We start from the raw sequence: 27,273 nt of genomic DNA on the forward strand, positions 1-27,273 counted from the left end.
ATATTACAGGTGGAGATAGGCAAATCCATTGGAGTGTCTGAAAGGCTGCCTTTACCGAGGTGGGGAGTGTGCGTGTGTGTTGGGGTGTGTGTATGTGTGTGTAAGGAGGAGTGGAGGGGAGACAGAGTGGGGAGAGAGCGAGGGAGTGGAGGGAGTAAGAGGAAGGTAGAGGGACAAAGTAGGGGTAGACCGAGGAAGGGAACCTCCTGGGTCCCATGTCCTCACTGTCTAACTTGCCCCACCCTCCCTCGCTGCCATCAAACCCTGTTTCAAAATCATGTTTCCTTCTCTGTGCATGTGCAGTGTAGCCTTTTACATGATGATGGAAAGGGTGTGGAACTGTGTGCATGAGCGGTTGCCCACAGTTGTAGCTGGGTCAGCAAACACTAGTGATTTAGAATCATAGAATCCCTACAGTGTGGAAACAGGCCTTTTGGCCCAACAAGTCCACACTGACCCTCAGAGCATCCCATCCAGACCCATCCCCCTATAACCCACCTAATCTACACACATGAACACTATGGGCAATTTAGCATGGCCAATCCACCTAACTTGCACATCTTTGGACTGTGGAAGGAAACCGGAACACCCGGAGGAAACCCACGCAGATACAGGGAGAATGTGCAAACTCCACGCAGACAGTTGCCCAAGGGTGGAATTGAACCCGGGTCCCTGGCGCTGTGAGGCAGCAGTGCTAACCACTGAGCCACCATTTAAAAATACAGTTTGAATGGACCCCTTATAGATCAGCAAGCCCAGAATGGTAGAGGACTGGGACTTGGTGCAAATAAAGCAATGGTTGTAAAGTATTTGCTTGCACTTGGAAACAATTGCTGGTTAGTTATCACTGACCTGGAATACAGATCATTGTTGCAGATGCCCACAGGTTACTGAGGAGATGACTGTGAACGCAGGCAAGGTTGAAGTTCAGCTTATTAGAGTCTTCAGGCTCAAGAATTCCCTCTGCTTCCTCTGCCCTAGAACAAAGAAATTACATTCAGTCCAGAGAGCCACACAGAGCAGCTGGAACATTGTTTCCAGTTATATACAATGTGCTTTACAAAGGCCATCATGACTTTGGAGTGAATGCAGAGGAAATGACATGTACAAGGGTCTTCAGTTATGTTGACATATCAGCGGAGCTCTAAGTAGAGAGTTCAGAGGAGACTCGAGGTTTTTAAAAAGATACAGGGGTTTGACAGATTAAATATGAAGAAAACGTCAGGAGGGTTGGTAAGAACAGGACACAGACTTAAGATCGAGCAGAGAGCGGCGATGACAATCATTGGCGGTCGGGGTGAAAATTTGCATTGGCGCAGTCACCACAACCAAACAGGGGTTTGTGGAGGGACTGTTGCCAAGGGACAGTTAAACCCAAAACACTTACTTCAGTGTTTCCCTCCCTCTCTCCTCATCTAACAAAAAACAAAAGTCACTGTGAGGACCACAAGCGAGGGAAAGTGAGTGGTCTTGCCTTACTGCAGATGATGACAAGGGAGAGAGCTGATTGGTGAGTTGCAGGTAAGGTAAGTAAGTCCTCACAATTTCTATCGCCTATAGAACTGTTTTTGGCTTCTAATCTGTAAGGGTAGTACACGGACCACGAAAGAAGAGCCCCAGGTAACTGGATTTGATTTAATCTAATATAAAGTACTCTCCAAGGTTTAATTTAACGAGGTAAACCATGGCAGGAGAGCAGGCCGGGGACAGTTCTAGTCCCCCAGGTCAGCATGCATGCAGGAAGTGTCTCCAGCTGCAGCTCCTGGAAGTTCGAGTTTCACAGCTGGAGCGGTAGCTGGGGACACTGTGGAGCATCCATGAGGCAGAGAGCGACATGGATAGCATGTACAGAGAGGTGGTCACACTGCAGGCTCAGACTCTGCAGGCAGGAAGAGAATGGATGACCACCAGACAGAGCAAGAGAGATAGGCAGGTACTGCAGGAATCTCCTGTGGCCATTCTCCTGCAAAACAGTTATACCGTTTTTGGATACTGTTGAGGTGAATGACCTCTCAGAGGAAAGCAGCAGCAGCCAAACTCGTCGCATCATGGTTGGTTCTGCTGCAGAGGGGAGGGGTAAAAATTGTGCCAGAGCAACAGTTCTAGGGGAATAGACAGGCATTTCTGTGGCTGCAAATGAGACTCCAGGATGGTTGGTTGCCTTCCTGGTGCTAGGGTCAAGGATGTCTAGGAGCAGGTACAGGACATTCTAGAGGGACAGGGTGAACAGCCAGTGGTCGTGGTAGACATTGGTACTAATGATATAGGTACAAAAAAAGGGATGAAGTCCTAAAAGCAGAATACAGGAAGCTAGCAAGAAAGTTAAGAACTCAGACCTCAAAGGTAGTGATCTCAGGATTACTACTGGTGCCAAGTGCTAGTCAGAGCAGAAATGACAGGATATATTGGATGAATACATGGCTGAAAAGATGGTGTCATGGGGAGGGTTTCAGATTCCTGGGGCTTTGGGACCTGTACAAATTGGACAGGTTACACTTGGGCAGCACTGGGACTGATGTCCTGGGGGAGTGTTTGCTAGAGCGGTTGGGGAGAGTTTAAACTAAAATTAGAGATAGTATCTGATCCAAGGAAGAAGCAGACAGATTGACCAAGAAAAATAATATGTTTGAGGACTGGCAGCAGTTTGGAATTCAGCAAAGAAGGACCAAGGGATTGATTAAGAAGCAGAAAATACAGTAAGAAAGTAAGCTTGCAGGGAACTTAAAGACTGACACGAAGAGTTGCTACAGGTACATGAAGATAAAGAGATTGGTGAAGAAAAATGTAGGCCCCCTACAGGCAGAAACAGGGAATGTATGATAGGAGACAAAGAAATGGCTGAACGACTGAACACATACTTTGGTTCTGTCTTCACAAAAGATGACACAAATCAGATACCAGAATTGTTGGAGAGTGTAAGATTTAGTGAGGGGGAAGAACTGAGGGAGATCGATATTAGTAGAGAAATGATGCTGGGAAAAATTGATGGGATTGAAGGCCAATAAATCTCCAGAGCCTGATAATCTACATCCCAGAGTACTTAAGGAAGTAGCTCTAGAGATAGTGGATGCATTGTTGGTCATCTTCCAGGATCCTATAGGCTCATGTCACTCTAATATTCAAAAAGGGAGGTAGAGAGAAAACAGGGAATTATAGATCGGTGAGCCTAACATCAGTAGTGGGAAAAATTCTCAAATCCATGTCATGGATTTTATAGCAGAGCATTTAGAAAGCAGTGGCAGGATCAGATAGAGTCAGCATGGATTTATAGAGGGGAAATCATGCTTGATAAATCTGTTGGAATTCCATGAGGATGTAACTAATAGAGTTGACAAGGGGTAAGCAGTCAATGCAATATATTTGGACTTTCAGAAAGCATTTGACAAAATCCCACATAAGAGATTATAGTGCAAGATGAAAGCGCATGGGATTGGGGGAAGTATATTGAGATGGATAGAAAATTGGTTGGCAGAGAGGGAACAAAGAGTAGGAATTAATGGGTCCTGTTCAAATTGACAGGCAGTAACAAGTGGGGTGCCACAGGGATCTATGATAGGACCCCAGCTATTCATAATATGTATTAATGATTTGGATGAGGGAACAAAATGTTACATCTTAAAAGTCTGCAAGTTGGGTGGGAGGGTGAACTGTGACGAGGATACAGAGATCCTTTACCATGATCTCAACAGGTTGGGTAAGTGGGCAAATCCATGGCAGATGCAGTATAATTTGGATAAATGTGAGGTTATTCACTTTGGAAGCAAAAACAAGAAGGCAGATTACTACCTGAATGGCTGTAAATTGGGAGAGGGGAGTGTGCAACGGGACCTGGGTGTCCTTGTGTACCAGTCGCTGAAGGTAAGCATGCAGGTACAGCAGGTGGTAAAGAAGGCAAATGGTATGTTGGCCTTCATTGCGAGAGGTTTCGAGTACAGGAGCAGGGATGTGTTCTTGCAGTTATACAAGGCCTTGGTGAGACCACACCTGGAATATTGTGTGCAGTTTTGGTCTCCTTTTCTAAGGAAGGAAGCTCTTGCTCCCGAGGGAGTGCAGCAAAGGTTTACCAGGCTGATTCTGGGGCTGGCGGGACTGACGTCTGAGGAGAGATTGACTAGGTTGGGATTGTTTTTGCTGGCATTCAGATGAATGAGGGGGATCTCATAGAGACTTATAAAATTCTAATAGGACTGGACAGGGTAGATGCAGGGAGGATGTTCCCGATGGTGGGTGTGTCCAGAACCAGGTGTCACAGTATGAGGATTCGGGGTAGACCATTTAGGACAGAGATGAGGAGATATTTCTTCACCCAAAGAGTGGTGAGCCTGTGCAATTCATTACCACAGGAAGCAGTTGATGCCAAAACATTGGATGTATTCAAGAGGCAGCGAATGGGATCAAAGGTTATGGGGAGAAAGCAGAATTAGGCTGTTGAGTTGCACCATTGTGATGAACAGCGGAACAGGCTTGAGGGCCAAATGGCCTTCTCCTGCTCCTATCCTCTGTGTATCTATGTAAGATAAATTAACTGACATGGGTGCAATAACCAACAACTGGATGGGTCTGCTTTCCTTCGCAGTAAGAATGGGAATTCGGGGTCCATTTATCAGATGTGAAAATGTGACCAGGCTTCATCAGTAACATGAAGTCAGTGCATGTGATCTTAGGCCTACTAATAACCTATGCCTGGAAAACCCTCTTTTACTGTCAGACTGCAAACTCCTGAAATACTGACGGATTTTTTAGCAAATGTGAAAGTCAAATTAAAAATTCATCTCCTGGACCCTTCTGCAAGCAACATCCAAGGATCGACATTTTACAGCGGGGTTTAAGAGGCTGTTGCCCATCTGTGATAAAACCTAGAATATATTCTATTCTAAACAGCAACCAACACAGTTTAACCTTGAACTCTTGGGGAGAAGTTTTGACAAAAAACACTGAGAATGGCTTCCTGTTAAAAACAAATATAGTCATCAGAACATAAGAAACAGATGCAGACGGTTGACCACATTTGGACTGTCAAGCTGGGAAGGTGAAAGGTTTAAAACCAAGTCTGTGTTAACACTTGTGAATTAATACAAGGTACAGTGCTAACATTTGTGAAGTTAAACAAGGCAAAGTGCTAACACTCAGTTGTTGTTGACATTCCAAGCTGCAGCAGTAAAACTTTAAAGGATTATTCTAAATTTAATGTCAAAGTCAATATCTGCTCTGTTTGATTGACTGCACGTACCTTTCGAATATTTCTTTCTGGTGTTTCTGCAGGAAAAGAGAGCAAACTTAGTTACTTAGTAAACCATAACGAGCCATAAATGAGACAGGGTTGTAATGGAAGTGCTGCTCACCACCAGGACGGTATCGTCCATCTTTGTCAGTATGTCTACCAGGTAGTTTTTAATGTCAGCTAGTTTTTGCTGGGACTCCATCCAATAGGTATTCTGGGTCAAGATGCTCTGCTGGACTCGCTCTTCCTCATCATGGATCACCTCCAGCAGTCTCTGCTCCTCATTGTCACACATCTCACGTATAAAGTTGAGACGTTGGATGACCAGTTCCCTGGCACTGCTGGCATCAGTCTGTGGGGCAGGAACATGGAGAGAAGCCATCTGAGAATAAGCTGCAATCAATGGCATTAGTCAGTGTAATTGCTGAGATCACCCTGATCAGCAAAAGTAGCATTATTATAAGTTAGATTTCTGTGTTGTTTAATGCAGCAATGAGACCTGTTATGGCACTTCACAGGAGGGTTATCAAACAAAATTTCACAATGAACTGCATTAGGAGTAGTGACAAAAGACTGAACATAACATGGGCTTTGAAGAGTGCCTTAAAGGAAGAAAGGATTAAACCGGGAATTCCAGAGCTAAAGGCCTGGGTAGTATAAAATTCTTGGTAAGAAATAATCAGATTCAGGTCTGCACATGATCTTGCTGTTTTTGTTTTCAGACACCCTTTACTGGTGCATTGCATACATATTACACTGCATTCCCCTCCTTCTGGGCAAATGAGGGATACATTTCCTTTTCCTTGCAGTTCAGACTTCTGCAACAAGCTGCTTTGTAAATAATGCAAACAATAAACTCAGATGTAATTCAAACATTCAATTTCACCAGTCTTCTTCCAACCCTTTCTTTTCGTTTAAAATTAGTAACTGGTGTGGACTTTGAGCTCAGTCATATACAGTGAGATGAAAGATTTGTTGTACAGTCGCTTCCTCGTGACTAGTACACCAACTGCTGACGAAGAATCGTGTGCAACGATGACCCTGCCTGGCTGTTGTCCAGAACTCATTCTCTTTCGGTTTAAGTCTTCAGTACAATTCAAGTACCCAGTTTGCGATGTGAGTTGTCGAACAGGTGTACTGATGATTTATGATCAGTAATACTTCAAACTCACTTTCGTACAAATAGAGCTGAAAATGCAAGATACCCAGTGTGATTGAGAACACTTCTGTGAATGGTATTATGGGTAGAAGTTGAGTACACATATATATAAACTAACTTTGCATGGTACATTTTATAATTGTTTGTTCAAAACAGTGGAACCTCTGGCTTTATACTCTTAGTACGTTTATGGGATCTCACCATGTGTTCCTTTCAAATTAAACTTACTTATTCCTAGCCAGATAATATCAGACATTTGAGAGTCTGGTCCCTACCACATCACAGCCACTTCTGTTCATGTAGGAATACAGTGAAGATTCAGTGGGCATGTCAAAGTGTGAGAGTTTGGGTTCAGTGACTGCCACGTTGATCACTAGTGCAGTGATAATGCTTGATTAAGGGTCTGTGATTGTGTTCCGACAGTGTGTGCACATGTTACGCACTCTGCGTTTGTTTTTTCCTGCAGAACTGGTTGTTATTGTGTTTTCTGTTTAATATGCCCTCCACCACTGCAAAATGGTAGTGTCACTGGAATAGTATAATAATTACTTCCAAATAATTACTCTGAAATTGAAAGCCAGCATTAGTAATGGTGACCATGTAATTGTTGTTGATTGTCATAAAAATAGTGGTAGCATCTCTCGCTCTCTCCCTTTCTGACCCAGAAGGGCTGGGTTCAAGTCCAACCTGCTCCAGATATGTATCGTAACATCTCTGAACAGACTGATGAATAATGTCTACTCAGATGTTTTTGATGAGCTCTGGTGATGCAGTGATAGTGTCCCTACCTCTGAGCCAGGACGCCCAGGTTCAAGTCCCACCTGCTCATAACGTCTCCTAAAAGGTTGATTGGAAAGTATCTAAAAATCCAACTGGTTAACTAATCCTGTAGGAAAGGAAATCTGCCATTCCTACTCAGTCTGACCTACGTGTAACTCACAGCAATGGGGATGATGCTTAACTGGCCCAGCAAAGGCACTCGGAGAAGGGTGACAAATGTTGGCCTTGTCAGTATAAATCTACACACCATGAAAGAATAAGAGAAATTAAACTGGGGGTGGGAGCTGCACAGTTTAAGAAAAAAGTAACCTCTACAATGTACCTCTGCATGCCTGTAACTGCCCAGCCGATGTCTCTCTCCGAAGAGAAAAGGTAGGAAATGTGCTCTCTGCTGACAGCTCACAAAACAAAATGTCAGTTAGACCCAATCATGCAAATAATTCCTTCAGACCTCAGGCACAGTTCATATACGTTGTGCTCCCTGTGAAAAACATCGCAGAAAGCCTTTTGTCCCAAGAGCTCAACTGTTTAAAGAGCATGATACTAATCACTGAATGTTTGTCACTAACCCTATCACATGTTCGTTGCCATTATAACGTTCATAATAACAAACATTTTCTGACTCCTTTTAATTGCATATGCTCCTTCAGCCAAATATCATGGGTTCAAATAAACAAAGACAATACATTACAGTATGTCCTTGTGGCAGGGTTGTAGTTGTACTGAGATCAGATAATGGCACTACCATCACTGAATCTCCCTATGTTAATATTCAGAGGTTTATCAGTGGGCCAGCCATATAAATACCATGGTTACATGAGCAAGTTCAGAGACTGAGGGCTCTGTGGCAAGTAATTACCCAAAACCTATCCACCAACTACAGGGCCTGGATGAGTATAGCTCCAACTACAATCAAGCTCAACACCACTGAGGACCAACATTTCAGCCACCACCATAAACATTCACTCCGAGAGAGAGGCGTCCCACCACGGGGGATACTGTACTTTATTTCCCCCTCCAAATCCATTCTGATTTTGTCCCTCCCCTCTCTCCCTACCTCCCCCTTACCTTTGATGGTCTGCATTGCCCTTAACAGGCTTACCATATAAATACTGAATTGGCTACATGGGTGTTTTTACTGATGGTGGTTAGTAACTTCTTTTAAAAAAAAACGCAAAGAAAAAATTCATGGTGATTTTGCTGGTGGGAAGGTCACTCAGTTGTGCATAATAGCACTTTACATACAGAAAGAAAAAAACATTCACTCTGGGAGGGCTCTTATGTCACTGTGGTAGTGTCCCTACCTCTGAGCCAAGAGATCCAGTTTCGTGTTCCACTTGTTTCAAAGGTGTGTTGTAACACCTCAGAACAGGTTGATTTGAAAATAGGTAAACATTCAATCCTTCCATCACTGATGCACAATAGCGACAATGTGTGCCATCTACAAGGTGTGCTATAACATGTCACCAAGACTCCTTTAACAGCACCTTCCAAACACAACACCTCTACCATTTAGGAGGACAAGGGAACCCCATCACCTGCAAGCTCCCTTCCAAGCCACACACCATCATGACCTCAAACTATATATCACTGTTCCAGCAGTAAGTCACTGGGTCAAGTTCCTGAAACTCCCTAACAACAATGTGCGTGTCCCTGCGCACATGCACTGCAGCAATTTAACAAGGCTTCTCCTTCACGGCAACTAGGGATGGGCAATAAATGTTGGCCTGGCCAGTGAGATTCACATGACACAAAATAAAACAAAATCTGTTCCACCTGCTCCTTTCCCAATGCCCTGCATTTTGTTCCTCTTCAAGTATATGTCCTGTGAAAACCAGCCCTTGAACATAATGCCTACTGGAAGTAAATCCCTCCAGAAAAAGGGAGCACATTCTTCAGCCAGAAACTGGGATGGGAGTTAAATGAGGGAACTTGCCTTAACGTTGCTGTTTTTGATGTTCAGAGTCCCATCCGTGAATCTCTCCACTGCAGCTAATCTCAGCTGTAATTTCTCACAGTCATCAACCAGTTTATTCTGGGGAGAGAAAAGAGAGACCCAGTTACCCTTCACACCAATAAATTATACTGTAAGGGCAACAAAAACCAAGGGCATCAATAACACAAGTAGTAAGTATATTTATTCCAGGTACAACAAAGGAATTTGTAACTTGAGAGATCACAAAATGTGCAGTCTTTGTTTAACAGTGTGAAGTGATACTTCTCCAATTAACCCAGGTTTAAATAGCCAATTTTAGCCAGTTTATGTACCCATTTTATTAAAATAGTTTAAGCCATGGCTCAGTGGGAGCATTCTCACCTGGGTCAGGAGGTTGTGAATTCAAGTCCTTTTCCAAAGATGCACTAGTGACTGCTATACTGTCAAAGGTGCTGACATTTACAGGTGAAATGTTAACACGTGGCCCTGTCTACCTTCTGAGGTGGACATAAAAGATTCCAAGGCATTATCTTTTATACATAGACAAATTGTGTGCACATGCACGTTTGTCTGTGTGTGTATGTGTGTGTGTGTGTGTGTGTGTGTGTGTCTGTGCCTGTCTGTGTGTGGGTATGTGTATGTATCTGTCTATGTTTTTTTTTGTGCAACCCTGTTGGAGCTTTCTGTTGTGGAGTGTGAGACACCAAAATGATCATCATGACCTCCTGAGTTGATTACATTAATTAAAATTTAGCTACCATAATGAGGGATGGCAAAAAATAACACTTTGGTACAGGAATACAGGGTGCTACCACGGCTTTGCAAAGCGGAGTGTGATACACCAAACTGATCGCCATGAGTTCCTACATTGATGAGGCCGATGAATTCCTGTCTGATCAAAGATGCTAATAGCTCTCATTTAATGGAAAAGTCAATACCACATCTTTGGCCCAATGGAGTCTAGTAAACCTCTGAACTGTCTTCAATACATTTACATCCTTCCTTAAATAAGTTGATCACTGCTCTATTTAGTTCTCAAGATATAATGTCATCAGTGCCCTATACAACTGAAGCATAACCTCACTACTTTTGGATTCAAATTCCATTGCAATAGATGATAATGTTCTATGAGCTTTCCTACTTACTTGCTGTACCTGCATATGAGCTTTCTGTCATTCATTCACAACACTGAGATCCCTCCCTTGTTATTGTTCTCGCCAAAATGGTCAATTTCATATTTTCTCACAGCATTGTCCATTTGCTGCATCTTTGCCCACTCACTTAACCTATCCATATCTTTTGGTAATGTCTTTATGTGTTATTTACAACTTATTTTCTACCTGGTAGCAGGTTTTACATCCTCTGGGTAAGGAACTTTCTCTTGAATTCCCCACTGGATTTACTAGTGACTGTCTTATGTTCATGGCTCCTAGTGTTGATCTCTTCCAACAAGTGGATAAAGTCTTCCCTACAATCAACTCTATCGAACCCCTCTGTTAAAGTTAAAGATCTCAAACAGGTCACCTCTCAGCCTCCTCTTTTCTCCTTCTGGTTTCTGGCCTATTTTGTGTTGTGCAGTAGAGATTGTGGCAGTGGTCTGAGTCATAAAGTGCCAACCCGAAGTAATACTGGATACAGCATAGTTCTCTTGGTTGCCTGATACTTGCCCAACTCTGACTTATTCAGCTTAGTCTGCGGGCAGGTAAACACTGGGCATTGAGAAACCAGCAGCCCGGGAGTACAACTCTACAGTGAGTCCAGGTGGAATCAACGAATCTTGCAGGAAAGCCACAGGAAGCAGCACAGATAGGTCCTTGGCTGAGAGAAGGAAGGAAATGATGAGTGAGAACACTCTGGTTATCAGTTGAACTTATTGTGTATTGTGAATATTCATAACTTTTCAGCCCACTAAAAATGAAGGCTAAGGGGTTGGGGGGGCTGGTGTATAATGTTAAATAATAACAAAAAAGCAGCAAAAACACAGCTGGTGAACTGAATAGTGATGAAACTGACATGAAGGTTCTGTTTCCTTTCACAGATGCTCCCTGACCAGCTGAACTTTTCCAACTTTTTTTTATTCTTAATTCAGATTTCCAGCTTCCACAATATTTTGCTTTTGTATTCAGGTTTAATTTTAACTTTGGTCTCTGGCAGATGATCACAAATGACCATGGGTTTTACACATCATCCTGTTTGTTTCCCTAGTGAAGTTAACTGGACAAGATAGTGAGGTAAGATATAAAACAGGGAGCCTCCTTCGTGGTCACATTGCCTGTTGATAAATGGTCGGATTACCCCTGATGCCATGGAGCCCATTCATGGAGAAATTGAGGAGACTTGTTTCAAGCAAGCCAAAAGCTGGAAGGTGAGGGAGGACAGGGACAACTCTTGAAATCACTCTGGAACCTAAACATTCAGCTCCACGATGCATATCTGGGTACAGAAGAAAATCATAACACTTCTTTGTGTGTGAGAGAGGCAGAGAAATGACGCAAGATTAAATGAAACAGAGAAAAAACATATGGCTCAAATTTGTCCAAGGCTCATCCTTCTCCTGATCTCTGTCACAATCTCCAGTCCTACAACACACTGAGATAGCTATGTTCTTCCAATTCTGGCCTCTTGCACATTCTCAACTTTAATCAATCAATTATTAGCAGCTATGCCTTCAGCTGCCTTGCTCCTAAATTCTGGAATTCCCTCCCTAATCCTTGATTATTTTTAAGGCATTCCTTAAAACCTAGTTCTTTTCACCAAACCCTTCATTGCCGTTCCTACTGTCTTCCTAAATGGCCCAGCACCAAATTTTGTTTGACATCGCTGCAGTGAAGTACCTTGGCTTGTTTTACTTGTTCAAGATGCTATATTAGAGAATCCCTACAGTGTGGAAAGAGGCCTTTTGTCCCATTGAGCCTGCACCAACCCTCCAAACAGCATCCCACCCAGACCCAGTCCCTTGCCCTATCGCCGTAGCCCCAGATTTATCACGGCTAATCTACCTAACCTACATATCCCTAGTCATTATGGGCAATTTAGCATGGCCAATCTATCCAACCCTCACATCTTTGAACTGTGGGACGGAACTGGAGCACCCGGAGGAAACTCACGCAGACACAGGGAGAATATGCAAACACCACACAGACAGTTGCCCAAGGGTGGAATCAAACCCAGGTCTCTGGCGCTGTGAGGCAGCAGTGCTGACCGCTAAGCCATCATGCTGCCCTAAATATAAAAACACATTGTTGTGAAAGAGACAGTATTATTCAGTGCTGCAACTAACAGCATTCCTGATTATAATCAGGCCTTTAATACACATTCTGTGGTGGATTATATTCATACCACATCCCTGTCTTGAAATCCCTCTTTTGAAACAACAGAACAAACGACAACACTTCTATGTCATTCTATACTGTTTGATAATCTCAGATGATAGTGGGAACCCCAGAATTAGTCTCAATGCCTCGTGCAGGGAGTAAAGTCAGACTACAGCTACAGCTGACTGACCAACCAGCAGAAGCCACCTATGTTCAATGATGGCCAGTAGCCATGGGGAGAGAACAAAAATGTTTCTAGCTTCAAAAGGAAAAAAACTCTTCTGATAACACAGAGTAGACTCTGGGCAGGGTTACAAAGAGAAGGTAATTGGGAAATTGCAGTAAATCAAAGACACTGAACATGCAAGTAGAAGTGAGGGGAACAGCAAGAGTTAACAATTGAAGCAGAATTATTTTCAATGTCAAATCTAGTGAGACACCTGCACCAAAAGAAACCCCACAGCCCTGCATTCAGAATTGAACGATCATGAAATGTATTTTTAAAAACTATTCAATAAAGATTATTCTTTTAGGAAAAATATGAAAGAAACAGAAAAGATATTCCAAAGAGAGGGAGACGTTGAATTACAAGCAGCACAAGAGGAGTTAGTTCAATGGTTTGTATATATTCTTTCTATATGTTTTATGTTCCTGAGCACGTGTGTTTTGGATGTAAATATCTTTACAGTTTAAGTGTAGGGTGCGGTAGAGAGCTTGACCTTGTGCAATTGTGTCAAATTTTAAAAAATCATTTTATATCTCTCCTCATTTTTATTCACATTGAAGTCGATGTCACACTGCAAAAGGGGCCATCTGCTCATTATCACCTGTGTCATGCTAAGGCACAGAGTCAAGGTTTATGCCAGTGGGTTTGCAAACATAACATTGATTACACTTCAAAATAGTTCACTTTTTACGAACAACTTTGCCAGTTGTGATAACCCATACATAAACAGAAGTCTGACCTTCCTTCCATTGTTTTGAGTACTTTGAGCCAAGGTGTGTGGTAAGAAAATGATTCTATGGTGACAATATATTGTACTAGGGAGAGCCCGAGTATACACTGCTAGACCCAGTGTTGAGGATAACATTGTCTCATTCACATGGATGTGAGTGGGAGGCAGTGTGCTGAAGATTCTACTCAAGCTACTGATTAACTAGATCAATCTACAATTTGCTTTTCTCAGGTTTTACCTCAGCATGTGTCTAAACTGAATAAGTGTACTGGCACACAATGAACTAAGGTTTTGGAGTAGACCTGTAGCTTGGGTTGTGGGTGTTGAGGTTGGTTGGCTCGCCGAGCTGGTTTCTTGTTTCGCAGACGTTTCATTACCCTGCTGGGTAACATCATCAGTGCAGCCTCCGATGAAGAGCCGGTGTGTTTTCCCGCCTGGTTTTTAAACTCCAGGGTCCGTTGAGATGGATTGCCTCACTTCCGGGTTTCCTTCGTAGTGGAATGTATATGGGGTTGAGTTCAGTGTGTTTATTAATAGCATGCTTTGTGGAGTGCCATGCTTCTAGGAATTCTCATGCCTATCTCTGCCTAGCCTGTCCCAGGATTTTGGTGTTGTCCCAGTCGAAGCTGTGGTTCTCCTTGTCCATGTGGATTGTGATTGAGTTGAGACACGACCAATACTGACTCATCTCAACATGACCAATACCCACTCATCTCAATCCACATGGACAAGGAGAACCACGACTTTGACTGGGACAACACCCATGTTCCAGTGAACCATAGCACCACTTCTGTGACTGAAGAATTCCAGCATGTTCAGTGTGTTAAAAGACTCAATTCACTGGGACTTGTTGGCTCATAGCTTTAGGCATATATCAGTTCACCTTCAAACAGCAGGGTTACATAGGAATCTTTTAAGATTTTCCCATTTAGTAGATGCATTGCTGTAGCTCTGGGTTAACCTTGTATTGCCTGATCAGTGAATGGAAGGAAATTTCAGGAAACAAAACCCACCATTACCCAGTCTGGTCTCAATATGACTCCACTGTTGGAGCTTGTGTATGGTTAATTGTTAATGCTATGTAATGGGATCTAGCAACACATTCATAATTTAAAAACATCTCTACAGAAGGTCCAATGTCACCTCGGGAACATGAGAAACAGGAGCATGTCATTCAGCCCCTCAAGTCTGATCTACTATTTAATTTGATCATGGCAGATGTGCACTGAGAAGATAATAAATAGGAGCAAGTCTGGTCATTTAGCTGTTGAGACTGTTCCTCCATTCAATATGATCACAGTTGATCATCTGCCTGAACTCCACTTACCTAACTGTATCCTTTGATTCACTGAAAATTTTGACTTACTTCAAGAGACTGGAGTATACAAGTATTGAAGTCTTGCTAGAACTGTACAGGGCATTGGTGAAAACACACCTCAATTTCTCATTATAGCCTTGCTCTATTTAAGGGGGGAATCCACTACCATCAGAGGCAGTTCAGAGAAGACTCATTAAGTTGATTCTGGGAATGAAGGGATTGTCTTTTGAGGAAAGGTTCAGCAGGTTAGGCCTATACTCATTAGACGTTAGGTGTTCCTATTAAAACATGTAAGATTCTGAGAGGGGCTAGATGCTGAGAGGATGTTGCCCTACCTAGGGAAATCTAGGAAGCAGGGATCAAAAGAGGTCTCCCATTTAAGATAGAAATGAGGAGGCATTTCTTCCCTCAGAGGGTTGGCCATTTTGGAATTCTCTAGCTCAGAGAGCACAGGAAGCTAGGTTATTGAATATGTTCCAGACTGCAACTTGACTGTATTTGATCCATAAGGGAGTCAAGGGTAATGAGAGTGGAGTGTTTGTCGGTTTGGGGTAATGTTGGCAGGAACGTGGAATTGAGGACTTTATCCAATCAACCAAGATTTTATTGAGTGGTGAAGCAGGTGTGAGTGGCCCACTCCTGCTCCTATTTCTGATGTTTTAATGTCAATCTAAAATCTATCAATCATAGTAAAACATCCAACACCCTTCAAGATAGATGATTCCAAAGTTCTACAGTCTTCTAAGAGGAACGTTCTCCTCACCTTAGTCACAAATCCTGTGGCTATGCCACTATGGTTTTGATTCTCCAGTCTCCCAAAATTGGACAAACCTCTCATCCCAGGGACCAATCTACTGAACAGTCTCTGTATCAACTAGGACCAAGGGGTCCCAGTCCATAGCTCCCTGAAAGTAGCCACACAAGTACACAGGGTGGTAAAGGCATATGGCATGCTTGCCTTTATTGGTCGTGGCATTGAGTACAAGGGTCAGGATGTGATGTTGCAGCTTAATAAGACTTTGGTTAGGCCACACTTAAGAGTATTGCATTCAATTCTGGTCACCACATTATAGGAAGCATGTGGAGGCTTTGGAGAGGGTGCAGAAGAGGTTTACCGGGTGCTGCCAGGGTTAGGAGGTATGAGCTATAAGGGGAGCCTAGAAAAACTTGGGTTGTTTTCTCTGGAGCAGCGGATGCTGAAGCAGGAGACCTGATAGCAGTTTATAAAATTATGAGAGGCATAGATATTGTTGACAGTAGGAATCTTTTCTCCTGAGCTGAAATGTCTAATACTAGGGGGCATGTATTTAAGGTTAGGGGGAGAAGTTCAAAGGAAATGTGAGGGGCAAGATTTTTACACAGAGTAGTAGGTGCCTAGAACACACTGCCAGGGGTAGTGGTGGAGGCAAATACGATAAGGACGTTTAAGGGGCTTTTAGGTAAGCACATGAATACACAAGGACTGGAGTGATATGGACCATGGCCCAACAGAAGGGATTAGTTTGATTTGGCATCATGTTTGGCACAACATTGTGGGCCGAAGGGCCCACTCCTGTGCTGTACAGTTCTATGTTCTATGTTCAAGGCAAGTATATCCTTCCTTAGATATAGAGACCAAAGCACAGTACTCCTGGTAGAATATCAACAAAGCCCTATACAATAGTAGCAACATTCTGAGGCTCCCATTGACTAAACATTTAATTGAACCAACCATGTAAATACTGTGGCTACAAAAACAGAACACAGGCTGGAAATTCAGCGGTAAATAATTCATCTTGTGATTCCACAAAGCCTGTCCACAATCAGTTCCCCACTTGCCTGGATGAGTGCAGCTCCATCAATACTCAGGAAACTTGACACCATAAGAGACAAAGCGATCTTCTTGATTGACACCCCATCCATCACCATCAACATTCACTCCCTCCACCACCAACACTCTGTAGCAGCAGCGTGTACTATTTACAAGATGTACTGCAGTATTTCACCAAGGTTCCTCAGACAGCATCATCCAAACCCACGACCATTTCCATGTAGAAGGACAAGGGCAGCAGATACAGGGGAACGCCACCCCCTTGCAAATTCCCCTCCGACCCACTCACCGTCTTCACTTATATCACCGTTCCTTCAGTGTCGCTAGGTCAAAATGCTTGAAGTCCCTCCCCAAAGGCACTGTGGGTCTACCTATAGCACATGGACTTCAAAAGTTCAAGAAGGCAGCTCTCAAGAGCAAGAGGAGATGGGCAATAAACGCTGGCCTAGCTAGCAATGCCCATATCCCATGAATTTCTTTTTAAAAATCCTTCTTCTTGAACTCCAATCCCCTTGCAATAAAGGCCAGAAAAGCACTTACCTTTCTAATTGTTTGCTGTACCTGCAGCCATATTTTTTGTGTTTCTTACACAAATACACCAAAGTCCTTCTGAATATCAACATTTAAAAGTTTTGAATATTCTTGTTCTTGGACTCCAAAGTGAATCCACTTCACCACATGAAAATCCAATGCTGCCTTGTTGCCTACTCACTAAACTTAGGTATATCTCTTTAGATATCTCTGTGCCCTCCACATTGCTTACATTTCCATTTAGTTTTATATCAGCAGCAAATTGAGATACGTTACTGTCTACCTCTGTCTAAATTATTAACAAAAATTGTAACTAATTGAAGTTATGGACTGCAGCAGTTCATGAAGGCAGCTTACCACAATTTTCTCAAGGACAGCTAGGAATGGACGACAAATACTGTTTCAGGCAGCAATAACCTCATCTCATGAATGAATAAAAATCATCTCAGCACTGATCCTTGTGGCATTTCACTGATCACAGTCTACCAACTTGGAAAATGCCTTTATCTTACTCTCTGCTTCCTGTCATTAACCAATTGTTTAATAATTTATTATTATTATTAATATATTGTTAATATATTACCCCACCTCCACGAGATCAAGCATTTGCTAATTAACCATTTCTAGTGACAACAAATGCATTTTAGAAATCTAGGTGTTCTACACCTATTGCCTGCCCTTTATCTACCTATAAATTATCTAAAAAACCCATAAGAAATTTGTCAAACTGTGTTGACTCTTTTGGATCATGTTATGATTTTCTCACTGTATTGTTAAAATTTAGAATCCCTACAGTGTGTTAACAGGCCATTTGGCCCATCAAGTCCACACCAACCCTCCGAAGATCATCCCACTCCACCACCCTATAACCCTGCAATGCCCATGGCTAACCCACCTAACCTGCGCACCCCTGGATGCTATGGGCAATTTTAGCACGACCAATCCACCCAAGCTGCACGTCTTTGGAGCGCCTGGAGGAAACCCACACAGACAGTGGGAGAACATGGAAACACCACACAGGCAGTTACCTAAGGCTGGAATCAAATCCAGGTCCCTGGTGTTGTTAGACAGCAGTGCTAATCACTGAGCCACTGTGCCACCACAAGCTTCCTTAATAATAGATACCAGTGGCTTTGTAATGGCTGATGTCTGACTAACTGGCCTGACAGTAATTTCCCATTTTCTCCTTCTCTCCCTTCTTAAGTAGCAGTACTCACTTGCTAATTTCCAACCTGCAGGGATCATTCTAGAATATTGTGAATTTTGAAATAATAATTGCATAGACTTGAGGAGCAGTTGTAACTACTCAGATGACGTAGTCTGTGCCATCATGCATAAAGGCATGGAAAATATTCAGGCTTGAGTTAATAAGTGGCAGGTTATGTTCACACCACATAAGTTCCAGGCAATAAGCGTCTCCAACAACAAAAATAAACCTAACCACTTTCTCTGTCATTCAATAGCACTGAATACCCCATAATTAACAGTCTAGGGTTACCACGGACCAGAAATTTAACAGGACTAGCCATACACTGTGGGTACAAGAGCAGGTCAGAGGGAGAAAATTCTGCTGTGAGTAATTCACTTCCTAACTCCTCAAAGCGTCTCCACTATCTACAAGATGCACATCAAGAGTGAGATGGAATACTCTCTACTCATGTGGATGGTTGGCAGCTCAAGAATAACACTCAAGACAATTGCACCATCCAGGATAAAGCAGCCATCTTGATTTGCACCCCATTCACCTTTTTAAACCTTCATTCCCTCCACCACCCACACACAGTGGCAGCAGTCTGCACCATTTCAAGATGTAATGCAGCAACTCTCCGAGTTTCCTCTGACAATACATTAAGAAACATGCAACCTCTACCACTTAGACTGAAAAGAGAAGCAGACAAGTCACACACTGTCCTGACTTCTGGCTGGGAAATATACCCCTGCTCCTTCACATTCCCTGGGACATGAACCCAGTAAGATTGCAAAAACAGCAATGAGATCATTAGTCTGAGCATTTGCTTTAGCTAATTCATTTTGTTTAGCCTGGACAAAATAAACTCTATTTCCCATCGGTGGTTGATGGTTAACCCATTAAAAAGTACAAAACAAACCACTCAAATATACGGAGTAGTTCAGGAGAAGGTCCACCACTTCCATATAACTGCAAATTCTTGTTCTTTTTCTTTCTCTTTAGTAAAGGAACCATACAGTAAACTGAAGTTTGATAATGAAGGTACAGTCAGTAACAACTCTGTGCAAGGTTTGATTTGAATGAACGTATTGTTCAGAAAGGGGCAGTGACCCTCTCCATCTCATATATTGCATACCACCAGCATCAGGCAGAGACCTGAGGCCAGGCTGAAGGAGGATAACAGGAGAGAAAGAAGCATAGCATCAGCAAGCAAGGGCTCCATGGACTGTTACTCATACTCCCAATGACTCCGATTGGATAGGAATTGTGTGTTACAGGACTGATCCCTTACTAGATTGGAAACCCACAGGCAAGTATCCCTCACCTTCCTGATCCTGTTAATGGAACATTAACAGTCTCTGAGACATTTATAGAGTAATACAGCATGGAAACAGACCCTTCAGTCCAACCAGTCCATGCTGACCATAATTCCAAATTAAACTAGTCTCACTTGCCCGCATTTGGACCATATCCCTCCAAATATTTCTTATTCATGTATTTATCCAAATGTCTTATAAATATTGTAACTGTACCTGAATCTACCACTTTCTGTGGAAGTTCATTGCACAATTGCCCCTCATGACTTTTTTAAATCTGTCTCTTTTCACTTTAAAAACATGTCCTCGAGTCTTGAAATCCCCACCCTGGGGAAAGGACACCTACCATTATCCTTATCTATCCACTCATGATTTTCGTCCTATGCTCCAGTGAAAAAAGTCCCAGCATATCTGGCATCTCCTTATAACTCAAATCCTCCAGTCCTGTTAGCATCCTAGTAAATCTTTTCTGGACCCCCTCCAGATTAATAATATCCTTCCTACAAAAGGGGGACCAGAAGTGCAACCTCAACATGACATCCCTACTCTTATACTCAAAGTTCTGAACGATGAAGGCAAGCATGCTAAACGCCTTCTTAACCATCCTGTCTACCTGTGGCACAAACTACAAAGAATTATGTCCCAGAACCCCAAGGACTGTCTGTTCTATAACACTACCCAAGTCCCTACTTTTAATTGTATTAACCCTGCCCTTGTTTGTTTTACCAAAATGCAATACCTTGCATTATTCCAAATTAAACTCCATCTGCCACTCCTAAGCCCATTGAAAGCCCATTGACCCAAATAATCAAAGTCTCTTTGTAATCTTAGATAATCTTCTTCACTATCCACTTTACCACCAACTGTGGTGTCATCCGCAAACTTACTAACCATGCCATGCCTTCTATATTCTCATCTAAATCATTTGCATAAATGAATTTGGCTGCACACTGCCACAAAGAATCAATACTTGCCCACATGAAGTCCCTATATTGTTGGGATATCAACCACTCTTATTGATCAGTGATGTGATCTATTTGAAGATTCAACCTTAGAAGTAAGAACACAGCTATTGTGATGGCTCAGTGACTTTCTATGGTGAGCACCTGAGACATGCTTCACTCTATTCCCTCAAGGCTACATTGGAATATTTTCCTCCTCCTTAAACTGCAATAGGGGTCAGTGCCCCTGTCAAAAGAAAACAGGAACTGGGCAGGGCTCTTGCTGGTCATTACTGCTTGATGATTCTGTCCAGTAGTGCTCTTGAATGGCTATCAGATCGGGTCCAGCTGCAATCTTTGCACAGTTCAATAGCCCACAACTGACTGTCTCAATTTGCTGTGGGGCGAAAGGCCAGGAATGTGGGAAATCAGATCCTAACGAAGACCCAAATGCAAACAAGGAAGGAATCCACTGTATTCCAGCAAAAAGGAGAGGAAAGCAGAAACAAAATAGGAGGCAAGGAGGAGGGAATGAGGAAATCTTCATTGGATTTCCCATCAGTGTCCAGAAACACTTGAGAAACTGCAAAAAGCAATTACAAGATGATATCACAATGAAGATATTATAACTATCATGACATTCTTTTCCAGAAAAAGAATAAGGAAAAAGACTTCCACGGTGAGCCTTGCATCTGTGGTGAGTAAGTTATTGGAGGGGATTCTGAGAGATAGGATTTACATGCACTTGGAGAGGAAAGGGCTGATTAGGGAGAGTCAGCATGGCTTTGTGCGTGGGAAATCATGTCTCACAAACTTGATTGAGTTTTTTGAGGATGTGACCAAAATAGCTGAGGGCAGACGTTGTCTAAATAGACTTTGGCAAGGCCTTTGAAAAGGTTCTGCATCGTAGAGTGGTTAGTAAAGTTAGATCACATGAGATCCAGGGAGAGCTTGCCAATTGGACACCTAATTGACTTGATGGTAGGAGACAAAGGGCTGTTTTTTGGACTGGAGGCCTGTGGCCAGTGGTGTTCCACAGGGTTCGGTGCTAGGTCCACTTTTATTTGTCATTTATATAAACAATTTGGATGAGAATATAGGAAGTATGGTTAGTAAGTTTGTGGATGACACCAAAATTGGCGTTATAATGGACAATGAAGAAGGTTATCTAAGATTACAATGAGATTTTGATCAGCTAGGTCAATGGGCTGAAGTGTGGCAGATGGAGTTTAGATAAATGAGAGGTGTTGCATTTTGGTAAGACGAATAAGGATGGGACTTACACAGTTAATAGTAGGGCCCTGAGGAGTGCTGTCGAATAGAGAGACCTAACGGTTCAGATACATAGTTCCTCGAAAGTGGCATCACAGGAAGACAGGGTGGTAAAGGCATTTGGCACGCATACCTTCATTGCTCAGCCCATTGAGTATAGGAGCTGGGAGATCATGTTGAGGATGTACAGGACATTGGTGAAGACCCTTTTGGAGTAATATGTACAGTTCTGGTCACGGTGCTATAGGAAGGATATTATTAAATTGGAAAGGGTGCAGAAAAGATTTACAAGGATGTTACTAGAACTGGAGGGTTTGAGTTACAAGGAAAGGCTGGTTAGGCTGGAGCATAGGAAGTTGAGGGGTAACATTATAGAAGTTTATAAAATCATGAGGGGCATAGATAAAGTGACTAGCAAAGTCTTTTCCCTAAGGTGGGGGAGTTCAAAACTAGGGGGCATATTTTTAAGATAAGATGAGAAAGATTTAAAAGGAACCTAAGGGGCAACTTTTTCACACATAAGGTGGTTCATATGTGAAATGAACTGCCAGAGGAAGTGGTGGATGCAGGTGCAGTTACAACATTTAAATGACATTTGGATAGGTACATGAATAGGAAAGGTTTTTAGAGGGATATGGGCCAAATGCAGACAAATGTGTCTAGTTTAGTTTGGGAAACCTGAGTGGCATGAGTGAGTTAGACAGAAGGATCCATATGTGCTTTATGACTCTATTTATGTAGTGCTCTTCACAACTACTGGACATGTCAAAACATTTTACAGCCAATCAAGAGCTTTTTAAAGTCTGGTCACTGTTGTAATGTAGGAAGTGCAGCAGTCAATTTGTGCACAGCAAGCTCCCATAAACAGTAATATGATAAGGACGAAATAATCCATCTTTGTGATGTTGTCTGAGGGATAGATATTAGCCAAGACACTGGGAACCAGTCCCCTCCTTTTCTCTGAAACAGTGCCATGGGAATGTTTACATTCATCCAAATAGGCGTATGGGGGTCTTGGTTTAACACCTCATCTAACAGATGGCATCTCTGACAGTGCAGCTCTCCTTCACTACTGCTCAAGAGCATCAGCCTTGACTTTTTTTGCTTGTAACTCAAATGCAAAAGAACTACAAGAGCTAGGCCGACATCAAGGATTGGGGGATGACCTGACAGACCTTTAATATTACGAAGTTTTAATTTGGTAGAAAAGGTTTCTTCTTGGTGGTGGGACACCAGGACTAGGAATTACAAATATTAGCCAATTGCTGCTAAATTTTATGGAATATAAATAATAGTAGGGTCTGATGGACTGAATAGCCTGGATCTGTAAATGCCAGGCATCACACTTGCTGATCAAGACAGCAAGTGTGCAGGAGGCCATCTCACCCATCGGTTTAGGGATTGGAATATTATCCCAGCACCAGGGAGAGGGCAGCCTTCATGATGTTCCACACCCCCACAGCCACCAAGATGTTAACAGCATCAATGGAACCTCCTTCTGACGATTCAGTACCACTCTCCAGATCCCTCCACTACAGCTTCATCCTACTGCGGGTCCCTGGGCAGGCTCAGCCTAAACCACATCCTGGTACAGCCTCAATTTACCTCGAATGTCCTGAATGATGCCCTGGGTACCATTGCCCCCAAATGCCCCTCAGCTCCGACTTACCCTGATGTCCTCATCTCCCAGTTGCACTGACACCCCTGTACATCTGATGTTGATCCCCGTGCCTGCTGGGTGAGAGGGCTCCCTTAATGTTGAACTTCTCGCCTGATGCCCTCATTGACCCTGCGCCAGCCCGGATCTCTCACCCACCCACCACCCCCTCTATCACTCACCCGCATGCGGTCCGCCGCCTCCACGATGCTGGCTCCCAGGTGGTTACTGCAGGGTCCCGGGATGGCACAGCCAGCACACACTGCCCTGTCCTCAGTCAGGCAGTACCAGCCGGGCTGACCGCGGTGCACAGGGCACTCCCCGCAGTCAGGCGCCGGGGAGGTGGGGAGCTGGCTGTCAGGCCGCCGGCAGGTGCATGGGGACCGGCTCGCCTCCCCTTCCTCCCCCCGGCAGCAGCTCGGGCAGGCTGGGGCCGGCTGTGCGGGCTCAGAGTCCCTGCTCTCCATTTGGGACATGGACAGAGAGGAGCCTAGCGGCCGGTTCCAGGTGAATGCGGAAATACAGATCCATTCAAAGGTCAGCGGGGGTGTAGGAAGAGCAGCTAAAAGTAGCAGTGCAGGAAGTACAGGAGATGGAGAGGCAACTGTAGTCACCAAACCCAAGCTTCTGAGTGTATTCGTCAAAAAACGTTTATTTTTTTTTTAAATGTCTTAGAAACGACATTTGCAAACTGCAAGACACAGAGGACAAACTAGTGGGGAATATGTGCCACATGCTCTTAAAGCAAGGAAGCATGTCAACTTTTACTCAGGTAGAGGAGAGGCAGTCTTGTACATGAACATTTCGCGGACAATTGAAACGCTGCATTTGTTGGTAGGCCATGAAGCAATTGCATTTCTATAGCGCCGTTCAGCATGTCCCACAATGTAAAGTTTTGCATGTTGTTTGTAAACAGCCACGAATAGCACAAACATCGTGTCATTCACTCTCTGCCTCCTCATATCACCACAACAGCTACAGTGGTAACAACCATCTCATTAAATGTTTGGTATCTGAAGCATCTTTCTCAAATGCCTGGCCTAGGAAAATGACACCCGGAAGCTCTGGATGCTAGTTTGAGACGTACTTCGGCGGGTCAGGGGTGGGACAAGAGGAAAAGATGAATTTAATTACTTGTGTTATTGTCTTCGTCCGTGAGCATAGGTGTGTGTGTGCTTTTTTTTTATTTCCTTTCCCTTTTGAAATAAACTGTGGTGTGTTCTCTCCAAAACCCTCTGTCTGTGAAATCCAAATTTTAAATGACGGTGCAAACTCTGTTCAGGGTCAAAAGTATAGTTTATTCATGCATTCAAATTCAGGCATTGATTGCCACAATACATACACACTCAAGCATACAAGGAAGAAAAAGACAGAAAGGAAAGGAAGGTTACAATTAGTAATAATTTTAAAATTCAAAGTTATGAGCATTTCTTCACTTTTTTTTAAACTTAAGTCCAGAAGTCCATGGCTAGTGAAGGTTCTTTTCCATTGGCTGATCTTACAGAATCACTACAATAAACTATATTGAGCTTTTGATATGAAATTTGAACTATTATGCTATATACTTTTTACAGTTACAATATTTTTAAAGAAAAGACATCGAGGACTTTGGCAACTCACATATGAGGCTGCTCACTAGGAACTCATCCCCAAAAGCAAAGTCATGAAAAGAGATGGTCATACAGCACAGAGACAGATCCTAAAAAGTTCTCAAAAGCTATAATTCCTTGCTTACATTTTAAAATGAACTTTGCTGGTCTACAACATAGCCACTGCAAATTACGTGATACCAGTTGACCACAATTTCTGGAAAATTCCAATCAGTGGTAACCAGGACACAGTTTACATTACTCTCCTGGAATGTCATAGCCTTGCATTGTGTGGACCACGAGGAGACCAGGAATTTAGATGCCTCTTGTTAGTTCTGAACAAAACCAGTGGGGGTGCTATTGAGCTAAGGGCAATATTTATCTCATATAAGCCAATAGTGGTCATGGTCAGGCACATAGAAACTACCTCATTAGCTAAAGTAACTTTCTAGGCATCCTTTCACATGAACAAAATCTCCCAGCCTATGAACAGTTCAACATTTCTGGATTGTTATACGCTAGCAAAACCTAGTGTACTGTTAACATCAAAGCCTGCAAGATTCTGGATAGAACACCAGGCTCAGGTAGGCCTACCTTTTGTCCCAAACTCTCTGAAACCTGGTTTCTGGAAGCAATCCTACATTCACCTGAAAAAAATGGACCCAGAACACAGTTACAGCTCTAAACCACCATTAGAAGTGATTCTGTAAGATCAGCCAACAGAAAGGAACCTTCACTGGTCATAGACTTCTGGACTTAAGTTAAAAAAAATGTGAATTAATGCTCATAACTTTGAGCTTTTAAAATATCTTTCATGGAGTTGATGGCCATTCAGCAGCAGTAGATGTTTATCTTGCATGAGGTATAACAACAGACTGCAGAGGACAGGCAGGTTAATACAGAGCTGCTCAGAATGGATCATTGCATCTCTTTATCAGCAGAGTGAAACTCCAAGCATAAAAGGAAGAAGGGCACTTTTCGCCAACTGCCAAGCTGGGTGTGGTGCTTGTTTCAAAGTTCTGGCAATGACACATTCTATCAAATGACAGTCTGCTTAGGGAACCATCCAACAGAATCCATCATCTCCTTTCCCTGCAGGGCCACTAGGACATTACATGCTGATCAATGCCTGATGGAGCTCTGGTCAAAGTTGTTTTTACTGCATAAACCTCCGTACAAGGGACAGGTGCTACAGCGTGGCCCAGCTGCTTGGAGCATTCCATGGTGATTTGGCTGGACCCATTCTTCCCGACATCAGCACAGACTGAACTTCGACACCTGGTGACACACTAAGCGTTTATGCACAGCTCGATAGAGCTACTCACAAAGGTGGTCATCACAATGAGACAGACTTTGGATTTGCTTTCCATACTTTATCTAGCGTACTGTACATTGTGCCTCTGCCGGGACAGTCTATTTCTCATCTGTAGATAAAGCAGGTGGCGGCTTGGGTGACCACCTTGGTGCAAGAGTATGTCTGACACATATCACATCACGTGGTGCAAGAATGTGATACGTGTCAGACATACTCTTGCACCACGTAGATCAACACTCAGAATACCTCCCATTTAAAACCATAAGAAATGGGAACAGAAGCAGGCCAAGTGGTCCCTCAAGACTGCCCCGCCATTCAACAATATCACTGCTAATCTGTCCCAAGCCTCAGCTCTCCTTTTGTGCCAGCTCCACATAACCCTCAACTCCCCAATGCTTCAAAATTCCCCCTACCTTCTTTTTAAATCTAGCCTCTACAATTGTCTGGAGTAGTGAATTTCAGGCATTTACTAACCTTTGGGTTAAGAACTTTCTTTACATCTCAGTTTTAAATGTGTGTCCTCTTACTCTGTAACTATATCCCTTATTTTGAGATTCCTTTACTAGTGGAAACATCTTCTTAGCATCTACCCTGTCAAGGCCCCTCAGAATCTCATATGTAATCAGGTCTTAACTCACAATAGAGACGGAGCTGTCCTCTGTTTCTTGATAAGTTTTCACAAGAAACAAGAATGTGCACTCTGAGACTGAGTCTTGTATTTTCTGAATAATTTCTATGTAAGGGATCTCACAATTGGTTTCAGATCAGTATGAATAACAGTTTGGGAGTGGCTCTGCTGCCTAAAATCTAACCCGTGAATGGTGCTTGCTAAGATAAAACTAGGTTAAAGGTAAAGTGAGGCAGAAACCTTTGAAAGGGTCATTTGTTCCACCTATTCTTTTACAGATTATCACTGCTGTCTATCATTGCCTTGAAAACTTAGTAAATCTGTCTTCTAATTACGTTAGA

At 43.0% G+C, this 27,273-nt stretch overlaps 1 protein-coding gene across 1 annotated transcript in view; it reads right to left on the reverse strand.

Moving 5' to 3' along the window:
- bspry (B-box and SPRY domain containing) overlaps positions 1 to 26,212 on the reverse strand; it is a 37,501-nt gene extending 11,289 nt beyond the window's left edge. Inside the window, 7 exon segments of the mRNA XM_020514154.2 lie at positions 853 to 977; positions 5,231 to 5,256; positions 5,343 to 5,573; positions 9,097 to 9,195; positions 23,583 to 23,960; positions 23,962 to 24,027; positions 26,105 to 26,212. Of these exon segments, the coding sequence (XP_020369743.2) occupies positions 853 to 977; positions 5,231 to 5,256; positions 5,343 to 5,573; positions 9,097 to 9,195; positions 23,583 to 23,960; positions 23,962 to 24,027; positions 26,105 to 26,212 (1,033 nt within the window).
- Between the last annotated feature and the right edge of the window lie 1,061 nt (positions 26,213 to 27,273).

This window comes from Rhincodon typus, chromosome 28 (genome assembly GCF_021869965.1).
Source record: "Rhincodon typus isolate 14 chromosome 28, sRhiTyp1.1, whole genome shotgun sequence".
Classification (NCBI taxonomy): Eukaryota; Metazoa; Chordata; class Chondrichthyes; order Orectolobiformes; family Rhincodontidae; genus Rhincodon; species Rhincodon typus.